Raw genomic sequence first — 19,560 nt, forward strand, 5'->3', positions numbered from 1 at the left:
GCGGCAGTGGCAGGTAGTGGTGATGGGAGTGGCGGCGGCACAGCAAAGCAACACTTCCTGTTTCTCCTCAAGCAGCGAAATGGGATGCACCACCCCTGATTAGTTGCCCCTAGTGCATAGATCAAATAGTTATCTATTCTCCAAAGTAAGCTGACTGGAAGGAGACAAGAACAGAGCAGTAAACTGGCCAGAAGTGCAGTGGGCGGCAGCCTCTGTTGTGTGTATTTGAACTCATAAGAAACATCCTTATAGCTGGTCAGACCATCGGTCCATCTAGCTCAGGTTTGTCCGACTGGCCTCAGCTCTCCAGGTTTTCCGATGGGGGAATATTCCCAGCCCTACATGGAGATGCTGTGAATTGAACCTAGGTCCTTCAGCGTGCAAAGCAGATGCTCTTGCCATTGAACTACCCTTTCCAACAGGGATCATTCATTTATGTCAAGGATATATTCTCAGTTCTGTGTCACAGAAATGTGTAAGACTGAAATATGGTTTAAGGAACACAATCTGTGCCCCTTACCCTTGTAGCATGCCACCTATAAGCAAAAAAGAGAGGCTGCTAGCAATGAATGCTTCTGCTTGGCTTATCTGACATCAGGTGTTACAGAGCGAAATTCAAAGAACATAAAGCAAGAAACAGAGCGGAAAGATGCCTCAGTGGGATTAATTGAGAGATAGTAAGCAGTGGCCTGTGACCTTTTGTGAAATGGTTTATGATAGTGTTTATTATTTTTTTCTGTGAGAGCGCGTACACGCACACACACACACGCACACACGCTTTCCCGTGATGAAGGTGAAATACTTTCTTTGCAATATAAAAATAACAGTGCACTTTAGAAAGAAGTATATATCCCCACCCCATTTCTCTGAGCACAGAGGTGTTCTGAATTTTCAGTTCAGCGAAGCCGAAAAGGAACATATAGGGAAATAAATTGCTCTTGTTTTAAGCAAACTGGAAGACTGCTTCTGTTTGCTTTTGGCATCACGCCGTCTGCCTTTGCAGGTCTTAGCTTTGTTGCATGCAACATTGTGTGGCTCTGAATTCATTTCTAAAAACATTTTTGTTTCTGAAAACAGCCTCTGTGTACTCCATCCCCCCAAATCCTTCCATGCACAGTCAAATATCTGGCAGGCTTGGATAATAGTTTAGAGTTGACTATACCCGTTTAGTGTCTTTACTCTCTGTCTTACCAGATTGCCCCAGAGTGAGCCGGGGATAGCTGGTGGTGAGAAGATAACTTTTATCCTTTCCTGTGTGTTGAATAAACATATTATTTCAAAATCGTTTTGAAATAGTGCTCAAAGATGCTTTGTTAGTTTTTCCAAAAAAGCAATCTTCTACAGTCTACCCCACTAGGCCTCCAGAGTTAATTTAGTGGCTGTTTTCCAATATTATCTTAATAGATTTCTAGCTGCAGACATGAAAAGGATTAGTAGGCTCTTAAACAGTAAATTTTTACGGCCATCTATAAACAGATTTGGTAGTGGCTCTGAATTCTTACCTTAGGACGGGGACACTTGTTCAGTGGAGGCTGGTTCATTAGAGCAAATGAGACACTGCCCTACCAGCCTCATTCTGCCCTTAGCTTGCCCCCCCCCCCACCTGCCTGACTTCTTACTTACAATTACTGTAGTCTAATCAATGGGTAGCTCTGGCTATCAGCTTCCTCCTCCTCTTAATTCTTTTGTGTTGCTTCTGAGGAAATAAACAAGGAGTGGGATGGTGTCAAAATGGAATGAGTCGGTTTTGCCAGTCATTGGCTCTGGCGCCACCTGCTGTTGGCCTCCCTGTTTTCCAACCCACCAGTCCCAATAGGTGCCAGCTACCACTATCTTACATTGATGCCTCTTTCTAATGCCGCCTGTGTAAAACATTTTTTTTAAAAAATGCACAAAATGTAAAATAAAACTACTTCTTCCAAAACCAGGTTTTGGGGCATAGGATGTCTTCTTGATGAGCATCTTTCGAAAGGAGCAGCACCTAGAGGTCTCATTTTGATCTGGCTCCTTCTTTACTGTCACAGCATATAGCTTCTTCTCATCTGGGTTCCTTGCGACGGCCAAGGTTATCCTTGACCCATTCCTGAGCAGAAATGTGAAGGCCTGGAGGAAAAACTGGAGATATTCAGGAAGATACAGGTTGCTTCCCCACCCCTATTGTAAAAATAAAAATGGGAGAAAATCTTTCTCCCCCTCTAAGCTGAGCCTTGCCTTTCTGTCTTCTCCAGTGGTGAGTTGCTTGTCCTTCAAATTCTAACAAGTTGAGCGCCTCCCCACCCCCCCACCCCGGGTCTCCAGATTGTTTACTTTGCCAGCATGTCTAAATTGGCAATAGCTTAAAACCTTAAGATTGATTCTGAGATTTCACCTGTTTTATTCCAGCTGTCGACAGGAGAATCACAGTTGCACACAAAAAAAATGGGACACTCCACATACACAGTGCAAAAATACTGGACTTTGGAAGGCAAAGAGAACATTTGAAAGAATTGACAAACGGGGCTGTGAATTAATTTCCAGGTTCACAAGTTGTTCGGAACAACACAAGCCACTACCCAGCTTTGTCATTCAGCTTGCTGAGGATGGGAGGCGTGAAAGATTTTTTTTTCTGCACTGTAAAGAATAACAAATGTGAAAAGCAAGACATTTTTGGCATATGTATGTTGCAGGGGGTGAGGAGGGGGGAATCCTATATTGTTGTGTCAATAAATTATTCTTTCTCCTGCATAGATCACAGAAATGGGACTTTTCTGTACTGGAAGGCACAGTATTGGATACCCCGAGCTACTTATTCCCTGGCTCAGCTCACACTCCGCTGAATACACTGATCGATTATCCGCGGCTTCACCAAGCCTTCTCATTTCCTGCCTTCCATTACTGCGCTCAATCAAGCTGGCGGTTCTTTGAGGGCTGGCTTGTGCACAGAGATAAGCCATCGTGGCCTGTTTCTATTAGAAAAGCTCTTGTAGATGGAACAGTCATTAGATAACACTAACAGGTTTAAAGGTTGCAGTCTTTGTGTTGGTTTAGGTTAAGAGGACAGGAGCCGAAAGAGGTAGCTTGGCTGCCTTTGAGAGTTGTTCTGTTGGAGGTGCTGCACAGAGCATGTCACACTGACATGCGCAGGGAAATTTAGAGTTCTAGGGTACAGTAAGAGTTCATGCTTTCTAGCAGGAATCTGGGGCAGGGATGATTGCTACACCTGCTCCCATGGGGGCACCCCACCCCACCCCTCTGGCTTTAAGATAAGTCATCAAGGCTTTGCTCCAGATGCCATCTTTTTTTAAAAAAAGAAGTGTGATTCAGTCTCCCAACAGGAGCTAAGACCCATTGGTTGTGGCCAGGTCCATATCTCAGTGTCTCGGCCCCTTCCTTTGCATGTAAAAGGTCCTACTTCAACCCATGGCATCTCCAGTTCAAAGGCTCAAGTACCTGACGATCAGAAGCACCCTCAGCCCAAGATCCCTGAGAACCACCAGCCAGCCAGTCCAAGTAGTCCAGAAGTCAAAGCAAGTATTAAGGCAGCTTCCTTTGTTCCTGTGCTGGGGAGCTGTACAATGCAGCAAGTCTGGGGAACCTTTGACTCTCCCATTGTTGCTGAACTACAGTTCCCATCACCACAGACTATTGGCCATGCTTGCTGGGGGTGATGGGATTTCCAGATTAGCAATATCGGGAGGACCAAAGGTTCCTCACACCTTTTGTGTGTGGAAGCTGGTGGCCATCTTCTCTGACTTCCATAGCCCCATGGAAGCCCACTTGCTGGAGTAAGAAAGAGCTACAGATGGCAGTCTGGTTCTACATACAGCAGCATTAATGGGGTGAAATGAAGCCATCGTCCCCCATTTCAGCAACCAGTGGAAATCTTGGTTGATTTCTGTGGTGGGGGGAAGTAGGGGGAGAGTTGCCTTGCAGTGAGATTGGAGTCCATCACCTTCTTACTTATTTATTTGCAGTATTTACAGCCTGCTCTTCATTGAATATTTTCAATCCCTGAGTGGGGGGGGAAAAACAGGGAAAACTATAATATACCAAAAGAAAGAAAGAAAAAAAGACAGAATCCTATAAGCAGGCCCAGTAAGCCACAACATTAACAATTCTCTTATAGTATAAGAGAGAATAGCAATATTGTAAAACATAACATAGTGTAAGATGCCGGTATTTTTAGTAAGATTTGGTTTCTACAAACAGAGAGAGAGAGCGGTACTGTTGCTGTGCTAGAGGAACATTCTCAGCCTGATTTCCATGGTTAAGCCTTTTAAATTAATTGGACACAAAAGAAGCAATCACCAGGACATGATACCTTAAAGGGGCGCTGTGATTTGCAAGAGAAATGCTTCTCTGATATCAGCCGAGAGCAGATTGTGGCAAATTTAGCGCGTCAGCACATTTTTCAGTTGCATCATCTGTCGGGGGATTTAAATGTAACTGGTTATTTTGCGCTTCTGTTGTAAACAGCAAAGGAGGTTTTCATGTGCTGCCTTTCTAAGTGTGGGTGTAAAAAAATAAAATAAAACACAAAAGCACAACCTCCTGCCATGTTGGCGCAGAGGATGATGTAAAGCGCCAAAGGCAGCGAGTCAGCACAGTGGAACAAACGCTGACCCCTCTGTTTTTGGAGGCTTGGGGTCTATAAATTTGAAGCCGCTATAAATGGTAGATTGTTAGGTCAAACGCTTTCCCTCCGTGCTTGTTCTGCAGAGAGGCTGGGTTCGAACATGCTGCAGAATGAAATGTTGGAGGAAACGGAACTACTTTGCTTGGTTTTTTTTGTTGTTGCACAGGTTGTCACAGCCAGGCAAACTCAGTCCAGCACTTCCTAGAACTTTGAGAGGTCCCTCTCTTCCACTTACCCTGTTGGTTTTTCAAGGAGAGGAGCCCTGATGAAGCCACAATGGGCTATATGTCCCCCAAAGTGACCTCTAAATAATGTTTATTTTTTTAAAAAATCACATCAAATTATTCATTTTCTAAAGGTGTCAGAGCAGTGTTTCCCCCTTGATAATACACAGTAAGGAAGAAAAGTTAATAGGGGAGACAAGTCAGTATTTAAGGCAGCGCGAGTGCTGTGATTCAACAGCAGTGCAGAAAAGGCACAGGATATTATTAAGGGATACAGAATGCAGATTCCTGAAAATCCTGGCTTTCATTTTGAAAAGAAAAAGTCCCTTCCTAGGCCTTATGGCTTCAAAAAGATGCTTGAAAGTGTGTGAGTGTGATGCCTTCTGTAATCTCCAGAAAGCAGAGAGGATGCTAAGTAAGACAGTGTTCCTCATTTAAATTGCAGGTGTTTATGGTAATCATTTGTTTTTTCTCTGTATTTGGTACCCTAAAAATGTCCTAGTTCAGCTCACCATGGCTAAAGTGTGTGTCTTCAAATGACAGATGGTGGTAGATTTTGGGGGTTGCAGTTTGTTCGTGTCTTTCCGCAACAGTACATTCTGTCACCCATCTTTCCATCTTGATACGGATGAGCTGAGATAAACGGAAAGCGGAAGCACAAGTTGCAGGCCCACTAAATGCAGAGGCTGGGATGCTACAAATGAACAAAAAGCCCCAGCAGAAGGAGAGCAAGCAGTGAGCCTGTGGGATAAAGCCCTGCAGGTAGATGAGCATCAGTAGGTATTGTCCAGGGCACACAGAGATTCAGCCGGCTCTGCCGCAGGCGCTCAGAGGGAAGCCAAATACATTGGCTTCTGATTTGATAAAAGCACAGCCAAAATGGATATTGTGTGGGTTATACGTGCTTGAAAGAAAAGGGCACCCTCCTTCCCCTTCTCCCCAGGCTGTAGTTCCAATCATATTCCAGATCCCTGAACTCCAGCTGTTCCTGTCTTGATTCAGCTGCCAGCTTCTCTTTTGTTTCAGGTAATGATGTAAGGAAATGAGATGGGCACACTGAGAGGAGGCAGGTGGGCAAGCAGTCAGAACTGGGCCTTACATCAAACAAGGGTTTTGCTTGGAGAGGGGTCACAGCACTTTCCCTTTTTCATCTCCCCCAAAATTGCCAGCAAGGGCCCATGTGTTTTGAAATCTATTGTATTCATGTTCACAGATGTTTGCATGCAACCATTGTAAGTAGAGATTCGCAAATACTGAAACTGCAACCCAGGGATATTGCTAGGGAATAACTTGTGGGTGTGGGGTCCCAGGTATTTCATGCTGGGCCCTGAATCACCTGCCCATCCACCTCTTTTAATGTTTTCCTTTGTTTACAGCTGGTGTAGGGAACCTTTGGTTCTCCAGATGTTGCTGAATTACAGCTCACATGATTCCTGGCCGTGGGCTATGCTTGATAGAACTCATAGGAATTTTTGTTCAGCAACGTCTGGAGGGCCAAAAGTTCCTCATATCTGGTTTACATAACTCCTGGCCATGTTGCAGAACATGTTGTCCCAGGCACCTGCCATCTTCGTTTCTTCAGCAACCTAAATTTGGATCTATACATATAAATGAGCACACACCATTTTTGTGTCATGGGCCTTTGTGGGTCTTGAGTCTGTGTGTGTTGTGGCAGCAACATGAAAGTCTTTTTGACCAGTGTTGTACCTATCTAGCTCAGTGCTGTGTACACTGAATTTCAGATGGGGTCCTCTTCCCCCAGCTGTACTCGGAGATTCTGAGGGCCTTCTGGATACAAAGCCAGGTGCTCAACCATTGTCCTGTGGCTCTTCTTGCTTTAGGCTCTCTTGTAAGATCCAATGTAGTGCAATAGCCTATTCTGGACAGGGTTGCACTCCCCCTGAAGGCACTGTTATGTAGTTTAAAGGCTCTCCTTGAATCATGGTTGTCACTAGAGGCCCAAGTGGTGGCAAGAGTACCCATGAGTTGGCAATTGCCAGGTCATACTATTAAAGTATTGCCGGATGCCCTTGGTTGTAGATTGTGTTCAGGGTGCTTAAGTTTAAAGTGCTTAACAGCTTGAGCACCAAATATCTGCAAATAACTACTTGTCTCCTATACACCTGCCTATGCCTTGAGATCTGCAGATGAGTCTCTGTGCATAGGATCCAGGAAGGGCCTGAGGGTTGCATTCTGGGGACTCATGTTTGCAACTGAATATAGTGGAACCTCAGTTTTCAAACATAATCTGTTCCGGAAGACCGTTCCACTTCCAAAATGTTTGAAAACCGAGGAGCAATGGGCGGTCAGCAAAATCCATTGAGAAAAAAAGAAAACCATGCAGTGGAAGCCATTCGACTTTTGAGTTGCGTTCAAAAATGGAAGCGATTACTACTGGGTTTTCGGCGTTTAGCTTCCGAAACGTTCAGCTTCCGAGACGCTCAAAAACTGAGGTTCCACTATACAGGGTTGCATTCGGTTGGCCATGCCCATTTATTTCAACTCCCAAGTTTGACTAAGATTGGAGGCAACCCTGAATTTGGGAACTTTCAGCATACAGAGCACATTCTCAGCCATTGATTCAGCTGTGGCTGGTCCATGGGGTGAAAATGGCGCTGCCTCACCAGCCTCAGTCTGCTTCCAGCCAGCCCTCATCTGCCTGTCTTCTTACTTACAAGGCTGCCTGTCAGTTTCCTTCTCCGAAGTCTCTGGTGTTTCCCTCCTCCAGCAGGGAGGAGGTGGGAGACAAAAAATAGAACTAGCTGCCCCCACCTGTCCTTGCCTCTGGCTCCACCTATCATTGGGCTCCCTGTCTTGCACCCCGCCCAAGCCACCACTGCACTGATCTATAGTCCCTCCCACTTAATGCAATTATTGGTCCATCCACTCCCAGCCTATTTTCATTGACACTGGCTCTGCAGCCTATCAGGCAAAGGTTTCCCCCAGCAGGGCTAGTTGAGATCCTTTTAAACAGAGGGATTGAAGCCTTCTGCCTGCAGAGCAGGTGTTCTACCACTGAGCTACAGTCCCTCCCAAGCGCTCTGCTTTGACTGCAGTTATCTTCATGTTTGCTTAAACCTTTGAAGTGCTGATTTATTTCTCAAGCTTTTGCAGCAAACGTTTTTTCCTTTTCTTTTTTAGCGGTTTGAACTGCTTTTAAAGGACAGGATACCAGGTACATGTGCTTCAGCCATGCTCTAGGAGTCTTACTTGACACAATGCTGCCACTGGCTGGATGTTTTGTGGTATTGCACATGGAGTTTTATCTAAGTCAGTGGTTCTCAAAATCAGCCCCCCCCCCAAAGGATCACTTGAAAATTGGCTGAGTGTCTTGGCGAACTACTTAATTATCTTTCTACCTGTTATACTAATTGTAACATGCTGTGTTAGAGGCTGTTTGATTCTTATTTCTTATATGCTGCATTTTACTAAATTTAAATTGAAATACAATAAAATACAATAGAAGAAATAGAGGAAGCAATAAAAATACAATCAAAAATCTACACGAATATTTAAAGTGATGGATTTGCCATTACCTCTCTTCAACCACAAATCCAGAGAAATGCAACAGACTACCTGAATGCAAGTTGCAGACCATTGTCCGCGGACAACAGTTTGGGAATCCCGATTAAGGCTTGAGCAACAAAAATGAATGTTACTTTTGTACACTGGGCAGTTTCTACGCGTAGACTCTATTGTCCATCTGGGGAGATTGCACAGGGCAGCAGGAGGTTCTCCATCCCTACTTAACTTCACTACGGTGCTTTATGTTTCCTTTTACATATTCTAGAGCAATAGAAAGGTGTGATTTAATTTGTTAAATCTCAGGACGCCCCAAGACACTCTTGATTTGGTTTGGTTTTGTAGGTGGGGAGTAGTCCAGTGAAGAATCTTAAGTGTAAAACTCTCCAAGATGATAATTGAAGCCAGTGATAGCAACAAGGCACCTCTGCACAGAACTAGAAAATGTCTGAAGTGAAATGGATACTTGGTATTTTGATGCTGGCTTTTAAAACATTCATGCAGAAATATCTGAATTTGGAATGTTTTTCACATTCTTCCTTTGCATGGCAAGGAGGTTATTTCCCAGGGTGAGAGTTCCTGGACCAAGTGAAGGTGCCAGCTGTGTAGGCAAGGTTAAGAAGCTGCTGCTTTTTTGGTACAAGCCCCTAATGTAATGTCAGGTGTGTGTACAAATGTTCCCTGCTTATGAGAATAGTCTTCTGAAGTCTTGATTGTCTGAGAAGCCACTTTCCCCTTAAGTGGGGAGATGCTGTTAAGCGTCAATTCTAGCACCTTTTGACTTCTGATTTTGCTGTACTGATGGGGAAGACAATTTCATTTCCTTGCAACTTGTTTCTGCTCCTTTGTGCATCTGCTTAGGGAGTGTGTTGGCTAGCTAACCCAAAGCCCTTGCCCATAACTTTGTTTTTTGTTGCTCCTTTTCAGAGTAAACGGGACCACCTTCTCATGAACGTCAAATGGTACTACCGCCAGTCTGAAGTTCCAGATTCTGTGTACCAGCATTTAGTTCAGGACCGACATAATGAAAATGGTAAGCTGAGCTCCAGACGTGGTTAGCATCCCTTGCTGCCAGTGATGCTTTTTCCCCCTGTCTGTCTGTTCATTATAGCAGCATTTTGCCATTCCTTTGGAAAGCCCAGACCAGCTTATATTGGGCTTCTCACTGTCTGCCACATGGGCAGTGATCAGGTTGAGGCCTACTTAGTTTTAGCAATCTAGGAGAATCACTGTGCTTTTGGACCATTGTCTGAGACATGAGGCAGGCAGGCAAGAGGAGACTCCTTGGATTGAGACAGATGTTCTTATTGACTCCAAAAACTCTCCCTCTACCCTGGTGCCCTATTCCCTTCATGCTCTTTCTCACCACATGAGGGCTAGAAATATGTACTTTCAGAAGAAAAGGAATTGCCAGTGTGGTGCCCTATGGCGCAATAGCACCCTTGAGGTTGTCTTCTGGTTTCCACAAAATCTCTAAGGTCTCTCTCTCTCTCTCTCTCTCTCTCTCTCTCTCTCTCTCAGACCTTGGTCACCAGGAGGTGAGGGTGGCTATTTTCTTTTTAGTTAAGAAGTCAGTGGAGATGCAGGCGGAAGTTGGAAGAATGGCACTCGTTCCCACTTCCTCTTTCAGCTCTATGTGGTTTTCAAGGCTCAGACTAATTCTGTTGGATCCGATTTCCCCACCAGATTCCTTGGAAGAGTGAAATATGCATGCATGTGGTTCCCCCCACCCCGGTGTCTTGTGGGTGGAGGGGAGTAACCATCAGTGTCCATAGCTCTTGCTCAGAAATCCAGTTGTGCCTATGGGCCTAAAAGGGTGAGCAACCTCTTTATGGGGGGATTCCTTTGCAGGTGGGGGATGGTGGGGAAATTCTCGACTTCTGAGCTATGCCTGCCCCCGCCCCCTCAAAATGTGTGCTTTACATCTCAATATCTTTATGTGTCTCTAAACTTCTGCTTTGGTTGCCTTTGCACCTGGGAGTGAGTGGCTGATGTCGATATTTTTGAGGCATCACAGTTGAACTTGTGTGCTTTTCTTTCCACAGATTCTGGGCGTGAGCTGGTTATTACCGACCCAGTGATCAAGAACAGAGAGCTTTTCATTTCAGACTATGTTGACACCTATCATGCTGCTGCCCTCAGGTAAGCTGTCAAGAGTCCATTGCGGAGAAGACTTTGTAACAAGCTCTAGAAAGGCCAAGAATGTTAACCAGGAGAATGTTCTGAATCTCTTTCCATCTATTTTTTTAAAAAAAATGTTTTCATTGCGGATATTGCTAGTCTCCTGATGAAATCTTCCTCTCCCCACCCCCCTTGCCCATATCTAATAATTTTTGTTATCTACAGTAGTTTAGACAGTGACTTAAAGATTTTGCATTGGAGTCTGACTAACAGTGCAATCCTGTCCAAGCAAGTCCTATTGAATTCAATTGAGCTTACTGCCTGGTAAGTGTGGTTCGGATTGCAGGCAAAGTGAATTGAACCTGGGTTTCACTGAAATGAATGGGTCAAGTTAGTCACGACTTGGTTACTATTGCAGTCAGTGAGATCTGGTTACAGGTAGGCAGCCGTGTTGGTCTGCCGTAGTTGAAACAAAATAAAAAAATTCCATTCAGTAGCACCTTAGAGACCAACTAAGTTTGTTATTAGTATGAATTTTCGTGTGCATGCACACTTCTTCAGATACCTGAAGTACCAGGTATCTGAAGAAGTGTGCATGCACGCGAAAGCTCATACCAATAACAAACTTAGTTGGTCTCTAAGGTGCTACTGAGTGAGATCTGGGTCACTATTAACTCGATCCATTTATTTTAGTGGATTTAGCCCTCTAATTTTTGTTCTCTCTTCCCATCACGTGTTCTTGCTTATGTTCTTTGGTTTTATTTGATTTTTTGTTTGTTTGATGGTTTTGACTATGTACTGCTTGGGTTGCATGGTGCTGAAAAACAAATTGCTATATTTGGATAGGCCCACAGCACTGGTTCCTCTTTGCTTTTCTGCATTCTACTGAGGTGTGAAGGGAAACTAAGAGAAGCTAGCTGTGCATCTGGCATGTGCATTTATGGATATTTGCCAACTTTATGTGTCTGATCCTGCAAACCGTTTTCCCAGATGCGTACATGCATCTTGATCATCTGTGTTGGGAATACTCACGTCTGACATAGTTGTTGAGAGTTACATGGAAAACTACGGCAATATCTTGGCCAATGCCAAAAGTCCACTTCCTTTATTTGCAGTATTTTTATTTGGAATTTGATTGTGTCCCATGCCCCACGATTGATAGATGTGTGGGCCTGATCTGTATTATTGAGTCTTGTGGAGTAAACTTGGAAAGAAGCTAACGTGAAGGAATTGCAGGGCCAGAGTTTTGTTCCTTTTCTATGAGGAATGATCCTGCATAAGAGATTTTAAAACTTGAACAACTCCTGACTTGGAGAAGAAGCTGGAGCCAAATTTATACCTGTCCCTAGCAAAAGTGAAGGTTGCACTTGCTGCCATCTTTCTGAACTTCTGCCGTTTATCTTGCCTCTTCTTTTTCTCTATCAGCCTCCTGCAACCAACCATCCAGCCTGAGTAAGCGCCCCAAAAGTTTGAGACTTTTTTATTTTTTAAAAAGATGGTCTGTCTGGGCAAGTAGTCCTTGGGAGTATACTTGGAAATTCCCAATCAAAGCAAGTATTGTATAAAACTGTGGGTCTAGAAAACTCACTTGTTTGGCGGTGATGATCATATTAAAGCACGATGTAGCAAAAGATTTGTCATTTGCCCCAAGAGCCATGAGGACTTGGAACTCACTATTTTTCAAGAGAGAGATAGATAAAAATGAGAGTTCCTTGGGCTTTTAACAATAGCCAGACAGCCACTCCGATGCTGCTGACCCATGCCTTGTGTGGCCTGTCTTTCCCTTCATCCCTGCCCTGGTCTCTCCTCCTTTCCCCCCTTTGTTGGTTTAACGAGTAAAGACCTAACCATTCATCTTTGGGGAACAAGTCAATGCTTGTGGTGAATTCAAATGAAAATGCTGTTGGCATCATGCATCTCATTTTCAGGCATGCAGGAAGAGCACATGGATATTGTCAAAACGTGAACTGAATGATCTCCCTGCTGATAATGCTCAGATGGTGTTTTAAGTAAAGCCATCTGGAGACATTTTCCCTGTTCAAAGCCACTTTGCTGAAGCTGCTTCCTTCAAGTCAAGTCAGCTGTAACCTCTGCTGTAGGGGAGGGAAACAGACCTTTTGATTTGACTTATTACAGAGCTGTTGTTTTCTAAGATAAACCTGGCAAATTCCGCTCACTCGCTGTAATCTTCTCCAGAATACCAGAGTGCTTTTTATATCTCAAGGAAGCTGACTTTTTAGTCTGAAATTGGCATGCTGAGAGGAGAGCGCAAGCTAATGTGAGCTGAGCTGGATTGATGGTGTCGGGCTTGAAAATTTAATTGTCGGCTCATATGCTCAGGAAGGGGTTTGTATGTGTGTAATTTTCCCTGAGGATCTTTCACAGCAGTCCTCCTGTGTTGTCATTGGCTCTTATTCTTGCAAAGTTACAGGGAAGATTATCAGGAGGGTGATAACAGTGGGAGGAAAATCTTTTTAATTTATTTGCGCTGAGCGTTCTTCAAAGGTGATGATCTTCAGTCAACACCTGTGACCCTCCTCTGGGACATCTAACCACATCATCTGGTTTTAGCCACATGGTGACTAGGGAAAGAGCATTTTGGTTTGTGGTGCCCTCCTCAGTCAGGCTCACCTGGTGCCAACATGGTTGCCATATTGGTGCCAGGCCTTTTTATTTACTCGGGCATTTCAGCGTGTACAGTGGTACCTCAGGTTACAGACACTTCAGGTTACGCAATTTCGGGTTTCGCACTGCGCCAAACCTGGAAGTACCGGAACGGATTACTTCTGGGTTTCGGCACTTGTACATTTACAGAAGCGCGAATCACAATCCATACGTGTGGCGCTGCGGGTTGCGAACTTGCCTCCTGCACAGATCACATTCACAACCCAAGGTTCCACTGTAATATAAGTTGCCTTGATGATGCTTTAATCCATTCTTCTGCATTTAATGGCTGCTGCTTTTGTTTTATGGGTATTTCTGTTGGGGTTTGTATATTTACTGTCGTTTGTTGTTTATGCTGCCTTGTGAATTTTAACTGAAAGGTAGCAGAAACATTTTCTAAATGAATGAATGCTGTAAGTAGAGATTTCACTTGCCTTTCTTTATTGAGAAATTTTGGGAGCCTCATTTTAAAAAAGAAAAGGAAAGTCCTGTTGGATCTGATGAAGGGCCCATGAATTCCAGTATCTTCTTTCCCACAATGGCCAGTGAGGTGCCTCCTGGGAAGCCCTCAAGCAGGGCATCTCCTGCTATTGCTCCCCAGCCTCTGGCATTCAGTGTCACACCACTCCCGAACCTGGAAGTCGCTTTTGCCATCATGGCTCATGGCTCCACTGAAATGAATGGAGACTTAAAGTGGCCTTCCAGAGCAAAGCCCTATTGAAATGAATAGGTATTACGCAGCTGCAGTACTCAGGTGTGGCTGCACTCATTTGCCATAAGTACAGTTGCATGGTCAGTCTTCAAGAAAAAAGAGTCATAATACACAATCTGCATGTGTGGTGCTTTATCAAGAAGAATGTGTCTGCCTTTGCAGCCTCTCTTATTCTGTCCCCCTGGTCCCTGCAGGGCAGCGCAGGGCAGGGCAGGGCAGGGCAGGGCAGGGGGAGCCTCTTAGCCTGCCTGAGGTTTCATTTCAGCCCACAAGGCCTTTTTTCCTAAATCATGCCTACATGTCAATCAGGTGATGTTACTTCAGTGGGCAATCTTGCTTGGTTTGACTGAGCTAGGGGAACTGGCGTGGCCTGCCAAACACTGCAGAGAACAGGACTGCACCCCTGTTCATCACCGTGATGCCAGATGATTGGCAGGTGGGTGGCTATGCTCTTCCTCAGTCTTTTTTGCCTGTTGCTGATGGAAGGAACCCCAGTTGAAGAACTTGGAGGCAGCTGGTTCTATGGGCCAAAAGAATGTAGCTTAGGTTACACCATTACCCACCCATTCATCTTCCTGATATCCTGCTGAGAGGAGCTTATCATCTAAATCTAAATTTAGCCGGGGCAAGAGAGATGAGAGGCATGAATAGTAAGGGATTAATGTGAGCAAATGTGGTTAATGTACGGCGTGTGTGCGTGAGAGAGAGAGCACAAGGGCTTTTAAGCCAACAGCTGAAAGTGAGCTGGGATTTACTGGTGGTGTTCTTGGAGCGAAAAGCACAAGGAAGGAGAATGGACAGAATCTTCTCCCTTCTTCCAAATCCTTGGGGACACTGCTTTCCCAGGCATGAAGCTGAATAAATAACAAACCTGATAAGAACAAATGATGAGCCTGCTGGATCGGCCAGTGGCCCATCTACTCTAGCATCCCATTCTCACAGTGGCCAGCCAGAGGTCTTCAAGCAGGACCTGATCTCTCAGCCGCTGATCTCCACTCTCCCTGTGGTTTTCAGCAGCTATATCCAGAAGCATCTCTGCCTTTGACTGTGGAGGTAGAACATAGTCATCATCACTAGTAGACATTGATAGCTGGAAGTAAGCTCATTGATAATTTGACAGTATCTGATATTGGTACAATAGCCGATGTTCCTGTATAGAGTTTCAGCGGCTTCAGCCACATTTTGTCTTTTTTATTTTTAGAGTTCTGTATTTGGTGTACCTAGGGTCTCCTCATTTAATGTGCAGATTCCAAGTTCTGCTCTTACTTTGTTTGTTTGTTTTTAATGCTTTTCCACATCCTTGGACACAAAGGACCATTAGGAACTGATCTTCAGTTGAACAGGCTTGAATAGCTCCTCTTGAATTTGGAAGGCTCACAGTGACCTATGTTTGAGAACTGATTCTGTAGGGCCGGAAAGGGGAATTTGTGGCCCTCCAGTTCTTGCTGGACTACAAATCCATCCCTGACCATTGACCATGATGACTGGGATTGATGGGAATTATAGTCCGAACAACATCTAGAGAAGGACCACATGTTCCCCACTCCTGTTGTAGAGTCCTACCATGAGGACTAGAAACCTAATAAAATATATCATGATATTCTTTTATTTTAAGCATCTCTGAGAATCAAGGCAAATGGTCTCAGTAACTCCAGACAACCCTCCCCAGTATCATACTTGCTAAGATAAAGTATTTTAAGAAGGAAAATATGTTCAATCCTGGTTTCCCACAATTGTTTTCACTTAATATGGAATTATATTCAGCTTGTTCAATACGTCAGAAGATGCATGTGGTCTTGCATTTCTTTAACTATGTTCAGTGGTAACAGCACCAGAGGAGGAAAAAGCAGGCCAGTTGCATTTATCAATACCAACAAGAGGTCTTGGTTTTTCCTTTAATTATATAAGCCGTCATCCATGTAGAGAACCTGATCTAATGCCCCTTTTTCTCTCTGTCTTGCAGGGGAAAGTGTAATATCTCCCATTTCTCTGACATATTTGCTGCTAGAGAATTTAAAGCCCGGGTGGATTCCTTTTTCTACATTCTGGGCTACAATCCAGAGACAAGGTGAGTTGTTTGCCTTCCATCTACTAAGAATTCGTAGCATATGCTTTTCTGTAGGGCTATACAAGGTCTCTTACTGAGGTGGAGGATACAGGAGAGGCTGTGCTCTCCTGTTTAGTTCTTTGCTACCCTCCCAGAGGCATGGTGAGCGCTCTGCTTTTTACCTTAATAGGTATAATTCTGCATATTTTTAAAATGTTGTGCTTTACTGATACAGTACGTAGCCTGTTCATTCACATGCTCTGGGTTTATTTTTCCCATTATAAAGAGACATTTGTTCACCAAGGGCTTCTAGCTAATATAATACTGGAATCACATTTAGCCTTGGTTTATAAGGCACTTGCCTGGTGTTGACTACTCTGGTAGCAGGTTTTTTGCTATCCTTTTGTCTTCGATCCTTTAATTTGGAGATGCCTTTGGCATGCAAGCCATGTGCTTTCTTACTGACCAGTGGCCACACACCCACATTCAGGTTCCATTATTGATCTTGTGGGTCTCTCTCCCCTACCCCATTCCATTGATTGATGATCCAGCTATGGATCCAAAACTGCAGCGAGTTGTCTGGATTCCAGTTCTGTCTCTTGAGCTGCTTAACTGGGTGAGCATCTGCTAACTGCTGCCTAATAGTAGATTTCTGAATATTTCTAACTGAGCCCTCTCAGTCTTCAAGGCATTGATATGTGTGTGTTTGTGATCCTGTGACGTAAACTCAGAATTGATTCAGGCGTTTGTTTCGACAGTGCTGGTGTTGCCAAGTCCCACCCTGGGTGGCTGCAATAATGGCTAGGATTGGGTCAGCAGGACTGTGTGGTTTATGTATTGGTGCCATCAATCTTTCTAAAGGTGCCACATTGACGATCCAGCCAGTTGAATCTGTATATTCTGTAAAAAAAAAAAAAAAATCCTGTATATTCTTGGGAGGCTCAACTGTTCAGATGGCCTGTGGTGGCAGTCGTGATACAGAGTGAACTTTTATATCAGCCCCTCAGTGGGTGTCCTTTAGTGTACAGCTCTCCTTTGACCTCCATTCCACATTTGTAAAGTGGATAGTTGCACATTGAATTACTGAGCTGATACCAAGTGATTGATTCTTGTGGCTGATACATTGGCTTGCATGCATGCAGAGATTGTCTTCAAGCTCCTCTTCAGGCAGAGCTTCTGAAGCTGGAGCTTCTGTAGTTGTAGAGTCTCATGTGAATGCTCATGTGAGTGCTAAGTTTGTATGTGGGTTTTCTTGGGTGTTTTGCTAGAACCTCATGAGAGATATCTCAGCATGTTGCAAATCTAGCTGTCTCCTCCTCTCCCCAAAGTAGCCAGATTCTTGTTTCTTCTTTATGTTGTACTAAAATTCCTGCCAGGGTGCAGAAAGGAAGCCTGTGCTATAATAATGGACTAGATTTTTTGCTAAAAAGGAAAGTGCCCGCACACACACACACATCTGAAAATCCCTCCTTGCCTGAGTAGAGGTGTTATTGATGAGCTCGCTGCTCTCCCAAGAGACCCCACAACATAAAATGGAAGCAAGTTTGAGTCTTGTATATATCTTTGCTTTAACATAAAACCTGCTGAGCAGAGTTTGTTAAGGGAGGGGGAACGTCAGGGCTGCTGTATTACTCACCGTCTCACTCTCGGTAATTTGTGCCTTTTGGAAGACTTGGTGGTGGTTTTGCCATTTCTGAGACAAAAATCTGTGCAACAGATGATGGCAAATGGCTCCTTTTCATAAAGCAAGAGCGCATGTCTCCTGTTGGAGGAGTCACAGAGTCAACTCTCTCTCTCTCTCTCTCTCTCTCTCTCTGTGTGTGTGTGTGTGTGTGTGTGTGTATCGAGAGAGCACAATTTTAAATCTTAAAACAACTTAAAACAATAGCAACAGTACAAAAACCAACTGGGCTAAAGCATTTAGGAGGTGTGATGAAAGAGGAGTGTCCTTAGCAGACACCGAAAAAACAATAGAGATGACCTCTCTGTCTGATATGCAGTGGAAGGGAGTTTGAAAGGATAGGTGCCACCACACAAAAGGCCCGACTCCAGTGTCGTGCAGGATGGACCTCCTGATAGGATGGTATCTGCAGTGTGATATTAACGAGCTGCCCTTTAAGAGTCTCATGCTCTACCAACTGAGGTGTGTGGTACTAATCTAGTATTGTTCTTATGGTAACAAGCAAGACTTTGGGTGTGGTGCAGAAAGGCGTAACAAGGAGCTCTTCTTTTCTGTGAGAGGCGCTACTTGAAATTTACTGTGCATAATTTAGTCATGCCCATTCCTTTCTATGGGTCTACTCTGATTAACATTGGATATCACCTGGAGCAACAAATAGTATTATATTATTGTTTTCTACTGAATTATTACAGTATTTATTACTTTAATATTGCATGTGTTTTAAAACTTGATCTCACCGGATGCTGCATGCCATCTTGGGGAAATGCAGTACTTTTTAAAGCCAGCTAGCAAATTGATTGATTGATTGATTGATTGATCAACAAATAAATAAATGGGAGGAGGCTGGCCTTTTCTCCCTCCCTCCCACTGTGCCTTCTGCTTCCTCAGATTTTGGCTCTGGCTTTAACCAGCACAGCTCACCTCTGGAATCTGGGCACAACCATCCACACTCCTATCCTGGCCCTGACGTAGCCCAGACTCAGTTTGACTGTGGGGGTGTCAACAGGCTCGTCTTATGATCAGAGCAAATATTTTAGCTGCTAGCAGCTGCACTATGCAGAAACTGAGATGGCTTGGAAGAGGCTGCCTACCTTGGAAGGGAGCAAATCGCTATCACTTTTGAGATCAGCTAACGCATGGAGCTCCAAAGATTGGGATTAGGGCCGGTAGTGTTTGTGTATGGGTGGTGTCATTAATCAGGACCCTAATTTTGAACGAAGCAGAATATTTTCATCAGTCACTTGCTGCTGCAGCCAACATTCTGTCACATTTCAGTGTGACCAAGAAACTTAAATCAAGGCCCTTTGAAAATTGATGGGGATAGTGACTTGAACATAGAAATAATGGCGTGTGTGTGTGTGTGTGTGTGTGTGTGTACGTGTGTACACACACACATAAAAATGCTTTGGAGAAATGCACGTAATTAAATGTCAGCTTCTTCTGAGGGTTCTGCGTATTGTTATTCATGCTGTAGAATATTGCAAATGTGGCTTTGTCTCTAAGGGGTTGCACACGGATGCCACAGTTTTACTTTAAAATGCCCCATTTGTTTTAATTCTACTAGGCGGTCTCTTTTTGAAAAAAATGCTGCTGTAGAAATTGGACCCAAAGCCCCCCTGTTAACCCCCCCATCCCTCTCAGCGTTCATTCCAACTTATAGGCGCAGCAGCATAGAGGCAAATGGAAAAAATGCTGGCATTGGAACTGCCTGGTTTCTCCTGCGTGTTGCTAGTCTCAGATTCCCTCGCGGAGGCCCCTCTTCCCTGCACACTAGCTTGCTAGGGCGAAGCTGAAGCTGCTGTGGCGACGGCAGCCCGCCGTGCCTGTTGGCTGGGCTTTATTTACGGAAACGGCAGGGTCTGAGATTGATTGCGTCATGTGGACGAGGGAGGGGGGGGTCACAGCACATGCTCAGTGCTGTCAGTCTGAGGGCGAAGTTTCTGCGTTCTGCGTGCAGGCTTAGGTCATAGCACA

At 44.4% G+C, this 19,560-nt stretch overlaps 1 protein-coding gene and 1 long non-coding RNA gene across 32 annotated transcripts in view; one reads left to right on the plus strand and one right to left on the minus strand.

The window, feature by feature from the left end:
• RERE (arginine-glutamic acid dipeptide repeats) overlaps nucleotides 1-19,560 on the plus strand; it is a 348,430-nt gene that overhangs the window by 177,701 nt on the left and 151,169 nt on the right. For all 30 annotated transcript variants that reach the window (XM_083512803.1, XM_083512817.1, XM_083512818.1 and 27 more), the window contains 3 exons: nucleotides 9,289-9,394; nucleotides 10,407-10,503; nucleotides 15,822-15,926. In XM_083512803.1, coding sequence (XP_083368929.1) covers nucleotides 9,289-9,394; nucleotides 10,407-10,503; nucleotides 15,822-15,926 — 308 coding nt within the window. The remainder of the gene's footprint in view (nucleotides 1-9,288; nucleotides 9,395-10,406; nucleotides 10,504-15,821; nucleotides 15,927-19,560) is intronic.
• On the minus strand, nucleotides 13,565-19,395 carry LOC310711486. 2 transcript variants are annotated; one of them, XR_014528492.1, is made up of 3 exons: nucleotides 18,678-19,395; nucleotides 17,542-17,667; nucleotides 13,565-14,378 (listed from the first exon to the last, which is right to left on the minus strand). It is a non-coding gene; the product is annotated as an uncharacterized lncRNA (long non-coding RNA). The 2 variants fall into 2 exon arrangements; XR_014528491.1 differs by lacking the exon at nucleotides 17,542-17,667.

Source organism: Podarcis liolepis, assembly GCF_965112155.1.
Source record: "Podarcis liolepis genome assembly, chromosome: 7".
Lineage (NCBI taxonomy): Eukaryota > Metazoa > Chordata > Lepidosauria > Squamata > Lacertidae > Podarcis > Podarcis liolepis.